At 37.7% G+C, this 10,560-nt stretch overlaps 2 protein-coding genes across 3 annotated transcripts in view; one reads left to right on the forward strand and one right to left on the reverse strand.

The window, feature by feature from the left end:
* Positions 1–119: 119 nt before the first annotated feature.
* aimp1a (aminoacyl tRNA synthetase complex interacting multifunctional protein 1a) lies at positions 120–9,499 on the reverse strand. The gene is made up of 7 exons (XM_024289758.2): positions 9,331–9,499; positions 6,785–6,915; positions 6,540–6,653; positions 4,051–4,209; positions 2,724–2,935; positions 1,300–1,468; positions 120–439 (listed from the first exon to the last, which is right to left on the reverse strand). Coding segments are annotated over exons 1-7 (954 nt in total). The 5' UTR covers positions 9,333–9,499; the 3' UTR covers positions 120–272.
* Positions 9,500–9,692: 193 nt separating this feature from the next.
* The window catches only part of tbck (TBC1 domain containing kinase), a 21,701-nt gene continuing 20,833 nt past the window's right edge, over positions 9,693–10,560 (forward strand). Inside the window, exons 1-2 of one of the 2 annotated variants that reach the window (XM_024289755.2) lie at positions 9,693–9,833; positions 10,099–10,304. In XM_024289755.2, the coding sequence (XP_024145523.1) occupies positions 10,112–10,304 (193 nt within the window). In that variant the 5' untranslated portion in view covers positions 9,693–9,833; positions 10,099–10,111. The remainder of the gene's footprint in view (positions 9,834–10,098; positions 10,305–10,560) is intronic. The other variant, XM_024289756.2, reaches the window with a different exon arrangement.

Consider the following 10,560-nt stretch of genomic DNA (forward strand, 5'->3'; position numbering starts at 1 on the left):
AAAAAAAAAAAAAAAAAAATACGTCACACTCACTCAGTAAAGCTTTTAAATTCTCAGACTTTGTATTTCATATTTACAATTAAATTAGAGTTGATTGTACCAGAAAAAATCCAACTAAATATGTTTAAATCAAAGGCTTTATTGAACATCTTCAAAGTAAAGCATTTACTTCCATTCATCATCATCATCATCATGCGGCTCAACACCATGATGGTCGTTACTGGAGATGACTGCCAAGTAAACACGGAGCTTTTTCAAGCAGCTCTGTTATTTCATTTGATTCCACTGTTGCTCATAGTTTGGGCTTTGCACACTCCTTTGCCAGCTACTTCAAAGGCAGCACCCTTGTAGGTCGCAACGCAATGTTCGTCCGTGCGGAGGTCTGGCTGGATTTGCTCCCACACTTTCTTTTTGGGGTTCAGCTCCTTGTCTGGGTCACCTGCAGTCAGAAAAACAGTGACATGCGTCAGAAACTCCCACTGTTCTGTCCTGGTTTGCGTCATATTTTCTGGTTGGCTCGGTTGCGTGTTTTTGAAGCTTTCTTCAGTGTGTTTTTACAAGGATAATGCAGAACACGATGCTTGAAACAACAAGACGTTCTGACGGAGTTTCTGCATGTGAAGGAAATTTGTGCAAATTAAAACTTAAGGATAAACACCAAATATTACATGTTTCATTGTTTGCTGGGGCGTCTCATTCACACGAACTGCTTGTGGTTTGTCTTCTGAACAAATGTTAAAAACACAACTTTTTCTCTTTCACTTAAAACAGCTTTTTGATCTTCATCCTAATTCAAAACATGAAGACAAAATTCCTCGGAATCAAAGCGTGCAAACTGGGAAAACAAATAGGTGAGGCTCTCATTTGTTTGATGATGGTTTTTGATGTTGCCAAGCATTTGGGGGAAATTCAAACTTTTGATGGTTACATTTCGTCTGGCGTTGACCTCAGTTGACTTTTTTTATTGGTGTGACAGGAAAAGAGTTGAATCACTTGGGCGAAGTGGGGACTTCTGCTTGTTTGTGACTGGGGTGCAGAAAAAAAAAACCTAGCTGAGATCAAAAGTGTGAAGGAGATTGTGATGAGCCACTTGTGAGAGAAACAGATGTTTGTGAAGATGTAAGCAATTAGGACTCCTGTAATGTGTGTTAGAAAGATGTGGAACAGAAAAAAAGAAGATGGGTCATATATTCTGTTTTCTACATTTAAAAATATGTGTTGGTTGAACTAATGTGACAGTAAAGCCAACAAAAAAATATATTTGTAGGAAGAATTTAATCAAAATACATGTGCAAGTACCTGGGAAGTTTTGGAAGGTGACTCTGTCTCCAGGTGCAGCTCCACTTGGAGGATCGAGGATCTCCACCTTGTCTGGAGAGCTGGCACACATGACCATGGCCTGCGACACCACGCCCCTCATCTTGGCTGGCTTGAGGTTACACATCAGGACCGCCATGCGATTCTGCATCTGCACAGAGAAAAGAGAAAACAACAATAAAAAAAAAAAGCAAATTATCAAAATAGCAAGTTCAGAAAAATGATAACTATTTTGGTAAAGAAAGAATGGAGAAGCTTAGGATTACAAAATGCAACTGTATTACTTTTTTGGTCAAAAGTCCACTTTTTAAACTAATTTTGGCTGATTATGAAAAACTAATTTCACATGACTTAAACTGAGCAAAGAGACGTTTCATTACATCCATTAAAAATAAACAGAAAATCATTTAAAAGCTTCATTTTATGAATTTGATTCATGAAGATTTGATTAGTCTTTTTTATCCAGCATGAAAAAAGAGGCAAAGATGGCATTTGCAAACAGAATAAAGTAACTAAATTATAGGGCTTATGGTCTTTTCCCTCCATTAAAAAGTAAAACTTCACAGAGTCCACAAATAGAAATAAAATAACAGTTTAAATAATAAAAAAAATACAAAAAATGTCTTTAAAAAAATAAGTTATAGAGGAAATTTTACAAATTAAATTCTGCATTTACAAAATCTCAATTTTTGAGGACCTCATCCACTGTCGAGGTTTTTAAAAAGAAACTAAAGACGTTTATTTAATTCAGTTTTTAAGTAGATCCCATATTTGGGTTCTAGTATTTTGCTCTTGTAGTTTATATAATATTTTAGCATGTAGGGGATGCATGGTGGTGCAGTGGTTAGCACTCCTGCCTCACAGCAAGAAGGCCCCAGTTCAAGTCCCGGCTGGGGGATCTAAAACCCACCGTCCAAAAACATGCTTCATAGGTTAAATGTTTACTCTAAATTGTCCCTAGGTGTGTGTGTGTGTGTGTGTGTGTATGGGTGTGTGATTGTGGCCTTGCGATAGACTGGCGACCTGTCCAGGGTGTGCCCTGCCTTCGCCCGTGAGTGGTCAGATTAGGCTACAGCAGCCCCGTGACCCCAAAAGGGACAAAAACAGGTTTAGAAAATGGATGGAAGTTTTGGAGAAAATTTTATAAATGAAATTCTTCCTTTACAAGGTTTTGTGGCAATCTCTTTTTTTCTGATTACTCCGCCAAAAAAGTGTTCCTAAAAAAAAGCTTTTTAAAAATGTACAGCACTTTTCCATAAATAACAGCAAAGACACAAAGCGACAACAGCTTAGACAGTTCAACAAAAAGTCCTTTGAGAATCACTGACTGTGTATACAGTAAATGGAAGCCTATTTTGGCCTCTCTAGGACCCAGACATGCTTCACAAAGCTTGTTTCCTGTGTACCTGCTCCAGAGGTATATGCTTGACCAGTCCGCTGACCACGGTGCGGGGAGCAGCCTCTCCCACATCAACCTGCTCCACGTAAAGGCTGTCGGCGTCCGGATGCTTCTCTGCCGAAATGATGCGACCAACTCGCAGGTCCAGGCGAGACACGTCCACTTTGGCTTCCTCCTGGCTCACCGCCGCCTGCTGCTTCTTCTCCGCTTTCTCCCCTCCTAAGAATCAGAACAGTTCAACAACAGTTTACAAATCACCTACTTTTAAGGAACCGAATTAAAGATGCAAATCGTGTTTTAGGGATTGTTAACATGTCCTTGTGTCATTTTTCTCATGATGAAGAGAACATTTATTCAGAAAATTCAGTTCAAAATTGCATTTCTTTATAATCATTCTCCTACTATAAGCAACAGGAACGGAAAGGGGGGGGCGGAGCTGCTCCAGACCAACAGTCCCGCCCACAACTGAGAGGTGAATTTCTTATAAACTTGTCGCACTGCAGAAACTATGTCCTAGAAAACGACACAAGTTTATTGATTTTGGCTAAAAAAAGAGCACATTTACATTTTCAAAACTCGCACGTGTCCTCGGAAAACTCCAGACACACGTGACACTGTACAGTTCTGGAAGGAATCTCATTTCATTCTCCTTCCCAAAGAGGAAGTCCTTTAATGACTGAGCTCAGGTCTGCAAACGTTTCCTGCAATCGATACACACTGTGACAAAAAGTCAATAGCAATGATGCATTTCTAACATGGTGCATGGTGACTGCTTTAAATGGTTGTCTGGTGTTTTTCAACCGTAATGCGCATGGCGTGGAGGATCCAGACGAACAGAGATTCTAGCTTGTCCTGATAGAATAGAATAGAATAGATAGAATGATTTAAATTCAAAGGATATGAATAAATGAAAGTGTTTAAAAGCTGAAAGTTCACTCCAATGAACAGATTTGTGGCAGCTCAGTGACATTTTCTGATGTTAAAACAGATAAAATTAAGATTGAGGTTCATTCAGACTAGAAGTTTATGAAGTAAATCTTTCTTTTTTACAAAACTTAAACAATACCTTACATGATCAGGTAAAGATAATTTACACATCCAGTCGTACACCAATTTTTTCCTAAGTCTTTTGCCAGTTTTATAATGAATATTCAGTTAACAGATGTCATCTTGTGTATTGAAAACTATTTTGATGTCATTGAGTTGCTGGAGCCTATCCTTGCTACTGTTGGGCAAAGGCGGAGGGAGTACACTGGAACAGGTCGCCAGTGTGTCGCAGGGCCTAAGGGCGAACAAAACAGTCAAATATGTGTTGTTTCTTCTTTTCTATGTACCTTTCTTGTCAGGCTTCTTCTTTTTGCCCTCTTCTTTGGGTGGGGGGTTCTCCACAGCACTCACAGGAGCAGCGGAGGGGGCTGCGGCAGGCTTGGTAGGGGTGGGCTTTGAACACAGCTCAACGCTAGAGTCCTCTGTTGGCATGGCGACCTCCAACACTGCAGGGTGAACAAACGAGACATTTAGAAGGACGTACGTCTGTAAAATAATAAACGGAACATCCTTTCTGCTGCTTTCTGCAAAAGAAAAGGACATTTTTAAATGCACCACACCTTTGTTACTCCCTTAAAGGCAAATAAGCAACTGCCTTACCTAAGAGGGCAAAATGACACAGGGAAAGGGGGGGTATTTACACACCCAGTGGGAGGACAGCTCTTCTGATGCAAACATTTTAGATTGGAAAATGACACCGTGTCAGAACTGATGGGGAAGAGGAAACGGGCCCCAAAAGCACAGAGACAATGTCCTTCAGTGAGCCAAGCAGGGGAAAGGCAACCCTTCATTTACACCGTCTGATGTTGAAACTCCCACTAAACCTCGTGGCTGGCTCTGACAAACACTGGTCTGTAGGTACGCCACTGTCGCCAAGCTGCTTTTCATTATCTTGATTGCATGGTAGGAGCTGACATTAGGGCATTGCTGGTTTACCTTCAAATTGTACAGAAAAAGCTTTGAAAGCATCCACTTTGTTTTTATACTTCCCCTAAAGAGGCCCATTATAACTCACTCAAACTTCATCTTTGGACTCAATTCTATTCAATTCTAAAAATGTGTAAAATACATTTCTAAAACAAAAAAAAAAAAGAGGCTTTTCCATGTTAGACTTTCAAAATAAAACGTTCAAGATTTGTAACTATGCAACAGGAAGTAAAATCAGTGTTTCAATGATATGTGACATCTTTTATTCAAGGAAAACAAATACACAAATAGTGATTTTTTTAATATCCTGATTTAGTTTTTTCATATCATGCAATAAGGACTATAATAATTATAGAAATATGTAATCATTAGCAGGTTGTTACTAACTCTCTAACTTTTACTCGCCAAAGAGGAGAAAATGCTCGCAACTGCCAAGAGTTAATTTCAGTCCCTTCAGAATAAAAGTCTATTACGATAGACTCATTTCCTATCAATAAAAAGTTATATCGCAATAAATATGGTTATGGTTTTAATCGCCCAGCCATATGCACAAAGGGATGAGATTATCAACCACCAGCTATCACTGCTTCTACTCTCATTTACCTGACTGAACCACCACTGGGAATAACTCAAACTCTAAAAAAAAAATAAAAAATCAAAATTCTTGCCCTCTGGCTACAGAACTGATATTTCTCGGAGGCGTTTTGCTCAGCTCTTTGCTTTGTAGTTTAAAACTAAATCAGTCAAAGCCTGCGCGTGTTTATCTTTGCTTTGATTAAGCTGCTTCGAGGCGCACTAAAGCCATCAGAGAGACAACCCAAGAGGTAAACATCATCAATATGAAATAAGTGGGATTTCAGTTCTACGACATTCCAGTTTAAGGAAAAGAGCACAGTGGGATGACTTATGTCTTCCAGTCAGTAATCTACCAACTTCTTGGAAAACATTTACGATCTTTTGTTTTCTGGTGTTCTTAACACGTTCTTGTGGCATTTTTCTGATGATGTAGGACCTTTATTAAAGGGTAACCAAACTCTAAATCAACTTTTTTTGGCTTTTGATCTCTACAAATGGGGCTTTAAAAGTGCTGTCTGTTGGTCATTGCCAAATTTTTGACAAATTAAAATAAAATTGTTAAATTCTTGAAAATGTAGTCAAAAACCCCGTGTGCTGCCCCCTAATGGTTGAATTAAGGTATTACAGTTGAATTTTGTGATTGGTCAAACCATGTAAGTTTCTGAAGTCTGACGTCATGATTTGTAACTCCAGTAATGATAACAGTCCTGCCCCCAAACCCCACCCCTCTGACTAGATTTCCCTGTTTGGTTACCCTTTAAGCTCAAACTATTTCTGTGTTAAAATTGCTCTGAATTGGGAGCAGAAGAAAAATGCTTAACTAAGGATACATTCGTCACATTAAAACTACGCTGGGCGGGCCACAAGATGCTTTCTTCATTCCACAACGTGCCAACAGTCCCACCCACAACTCGGAGGCAAATTTCTAATGAACTCCTGCTGCTCTGCAGAAACTAAGTCTTAGAAAACAACACAGGTTTTTTTTTATTTTGGTTAAAAATGCCATAATTGTAATAAATATTTATAAAAAATACTGGGAATATATCAGAAGATGCTTGGAGTGGCTTTTTAAAAGGATCTGAACTTTTCTGAAAGTCATTTGAAACATTAGCTGTTACCATCAACATCAAAACGTCTTAAAAGGTAGAGAAAAGTACTAACAGACTGAAGGAAGAAAACAAATTCATCGATGGTTCCGATGTGCCGTTTCCAGATAAACTTACAGTAGAAGCACGGCTGGAAAAATAGAAAAAATAAAACAGATTCAACCTACCTCCTCTCCTCTTCTCCTTCTCCAGCAGCTGCTTCTTCAGCTCCTCGATGTCCTTCTTCAGTTTGGCGTTCTCCACCAAAAGTTTCTTCTCCTCTTTAACACTGGCCTGGACAACTACCACAAACACAATCCATCTGAACTTCAAGACAAACGAAAAAGAAACTCCTGCCTAAACTGTAAATATTAAGTCATTAAATGCTCCAAATGTGTAGATTTTATTTTATTTTTTTTAAGATGCATCTTACTGGCTTTTTCCTTCAACAGCGCGACTTGCTGCTTGAGATACTCGATGAGCTGGTCGGCCTCCGCTGCTCGCTGTTCCAACCTCAGCAAAGGATTGTGGCCTGACATCTTGACTAAAGAACGAGCTAAAAACCTAAAAAAAAACAAACAAATAGTTTTAACAAAATGCAAAGCTTGACAAGTATTCAAAATGGGTGGTAAAAAAAACTTTTTTATCTTAAATTTTTTTTTATGACAACTTCAACATAAAGTTTCTCCTTTTTTGAGTGCAGAACGACTAAATCCGCTCAACCACATTCAGTTAAGGTCATCTGGTAGCAATGCTAAAAAAACTGAAGTAACTTTAATGGAGAAATTACCAAAAAAAAAAAAAGTTTGACCGGGAAGAGAATGTTTGAGTTACAAGGCGTGCATTCCAGTTCAGCTCCACCACAAACTGCAGCTTCCCAAATCACCACAGAGATCATCATCTGCTCTCACATAGTCTCAACAAAAACACAACACCACCATTTTCACAACAGTGTGGTGTTGCATTTCTACAGCGCAGGAACTGTTGCACTTCATGTACTTTGTGCTGCCGCTGTGTTGAACATTTGGTCAAATCTGAGTCACAGCCTCAATGGTGTTTGCCTGCAAGACGATTTTTATTTATGTCACATCCACATCCAAAAATGTACATTTTTCCTGGTTATTTGAAGTTAAATATTTTTAACTATTTGTTTATAATTAGCAGATTTAAGCAAGTTTACACCATCTTGTGCGATGCAAGTTGCACAGGCTGATATCGCGTATCGCGATATCAATACATTTGCGATTTATTGTGTGGAACTGGTGCATTTTATTCATTTATTTATTTTTGGATATTGTGTTCAATGTTAAGTAACAACTAATTTTTATTTTAAACTTTTTTACCTAACATTTAGTTAAACAAAATATTAATAAAGAAAGCAAACTTTGGTTTTTCTGAAGACTTTAAGTGACAACAGTCAGTGTGTACACCAAAATATGACGATTAGTGGCCATGATTCCATGGCAGATAAAGTTAAGGACAAAGTTAGCAGTTTATGTGTATTTGGGTACCAGTATGAGTTGGGCTTATGTTCCTCTGTGATGCGAAAGCAAAAAAATAATAATAATTTCTCATTTAAAAAGTGGAAAAGAATGCTTTTCTCTAGACTGAAGTATGAAGGAGACATCTTACACATATGACAGGGATGCACGGGAAAAAAAAAAAAAAAAAAAAACAACAGCTGGCTGAAGATGAAAACAAATTGCTGCAGAATGAGGAAATTAGAAACACAAAAGATCTGGATTTGATAAAAAACAAAAAAAGGGGGATGAAAGCCTTGTGTTTTCAGGAAACTGAACTGATTTAAAAGGCACTAGTGATGGAGTAATAACAAGAATGGCCCACAAAAAAGGTTGATCTCATTTGGCTACCCTCACGAAACGAATCAGGAGGCCGGGTTTTGGTCTGCAAAGACTGGATCTGCATCCAAAAAAACTGCTGAAAGGCAATCTGTTTTTAACTATTTGTTTATACAGTGTCTGTGTTGTACATAAACCACTTCTTTGATGCATTTTCAGGTTTGAGAAGGAATAAAAGTAACAGGTTACGGCCATAAATGACACTTCTTTCCATGTGAAGTGCCTAAACTTACATAATTGTAAACAATCAGGAAAAAAATATAATGTAAAAAGCCAACAAAGCATAATTTTGCTAATTTATTTTGTTTTAAATCAAAGAATTTCAAACGACTGTCGAATTACCCTTAACACATATTATTTTACACTTCCCTAGTTATTCTTTGTTTCTTCTCTAGTCTGTCATTAAGAAACAATCAAACAAGGCAGTGTACCAGCACCACCTAAGGGCAGCAGAAGGTACTGCATGGCCTCATCTTGATTTTTGTCTTACAGCAGAAAAGTATCAAGCTATGAGAAGACGGGCCTTTGGAGAACAGATGTAGATCTGTTTGATCTTTATTGTACATGACTGAAAGGCAAGTTTGAAAATAAATGTCAGAAAGAAAAAAAAAAGATTCTCCTGCTGAGACTAAAATTGAACATAATAATTACATTACAATATTCTTAAAGAATAATCAGTACAAAAATGATTGTATTTTTGATTTGCTGGTTTTAAAATTATTAATAATAAAAGCATTAAACAAATAAACGTATTTATTAAAGCTAACTAATGAAACACCATAAAAATCCAAATGAAATTAAAGTGTAAATAATTTCTCAGAAATCTGAAAAACTGAGAATATCCATGATAGAAAAAAACAAAACAAAGTAACCTTAAAAGTAAAATAATATTACATTAAATGTAAAGAAGAAGAAGAAGAAGTTTTAAACACGCGAATAAATATGATGAAATAGTACACCTCACTGGAAGAGTGAAAGCATGCAGATAACGAAATTCAGAAAGTTCGTGCAACGAATTTAGAAAGGTTTGCGCCACTTTTCTGTGCGACTTTTAGCAGCAACAACAGCTAATGATCCAGTTAAACATTGTCAGTCAACACAAAACCTTTTTTTCACTTACATCGACTACTGCACAGCCTTTTCAAGGAGAGGCGAGGGCTCAGAAGGTGCACGCCAGCCTTAACATTAGCTAGCTAACAGGCAGCTAGTAGGCAGCCCCAGACGGTCTTGATCAGATCTTTAAAATACCAGGATAAACGCCTCGTATGTAATTTGCCTTGTTCGCATGTTTTATAGATCAACAACAATGGCCGGACATTAAGGAGTCGTTGGCGATTGCCTGCTCGTAATTCAGGCTCGTTAAAAAAGAACTAGACTCTTCTTTGTTACAAAATAATTGAGAAAGTCTAACTTTTTAAGTATGTATTTTTAATTCTAAAAAATGAATAAATAACATTCACGTCTGGGTAAAACCACTTTTCGTCGCACATAAATATCGTCACAGATCACGTTCGCTCAGCTGTTCCCTTCAAACCGCGAAGACAGGAAGAGCCTTTATTTTTTAAAGTGTTTGTGTAAAGAATTGATTATACGACGTGTTTTCCTTGGCCGAAAGCCTCATAGGTAATTGCGCACTATATTATTGGCTGCATACGTAGAAAAATGTATTTGTAGAATAGTGATTGACTACAGCAGAAATGCTTATTTTTTCATCGAAATAAATTCAATTAACGATGCTCTATCATGTTTCAGTTAAGTTTTCAAGGTTAACTCTGCATTTAATTGCAATAATGTGATGTCGATCACATTTTTGTTGTTGATGATCTCACGTTCATTAACTATTTTTTTTATGTTTAGTTGTTACACCTGATTAACCTTTCATCTTTAGTGACAGATGCACCATGAGGCCCCTCAAAGATGCTGAGCTGGGGGCCTTCACCTTCTTCGCCTCAGCTCTTCCCCATGATGTCTGCGGCAGCAATGGTCTTCCTCTCACCCCCAACTCCATTAAAATCCTGGGGCGTTTCCAGATCCTGAAGAACATCACCCATCCAAGACTCTGCCAATACATAGACATCTCCAGAGGGAAACATGGTATTTTTTACTTCACTTTTGTGGCTTTCACAGCGTTCCAACATCTTTGCATCTTACATTTTTGGTGTTTATTTTTACTTGTTCAGGGGGCAAATCGACAAACCAATGATTTTTTGTCCACCAACCTAATATTTCCATCTAGTCTGATTGATCATTTGCTTCTCTGTTCAAACCTAGTTAAATGTTTCCTTTTATGATGTATTGATTTGAACTGGATTATCTAATGCAATGAAAAAAACCCTTGATGATTAAATTA

The sequence above is a fragment of the Oryzias melastigma genome, linkage group LG1 (genome assembly GCF_002922805.2).
Source record: "Oryzias melastigma strain HK-1 linkage group LG1, ASM292280v2, whole genome shotgun sequence".
NCBI lineage: Eukaryota > Metazoa > Chordata > Actinopteri > Beloniformes > Adrianichthyidae > Oryzias > Oryzias melastigma.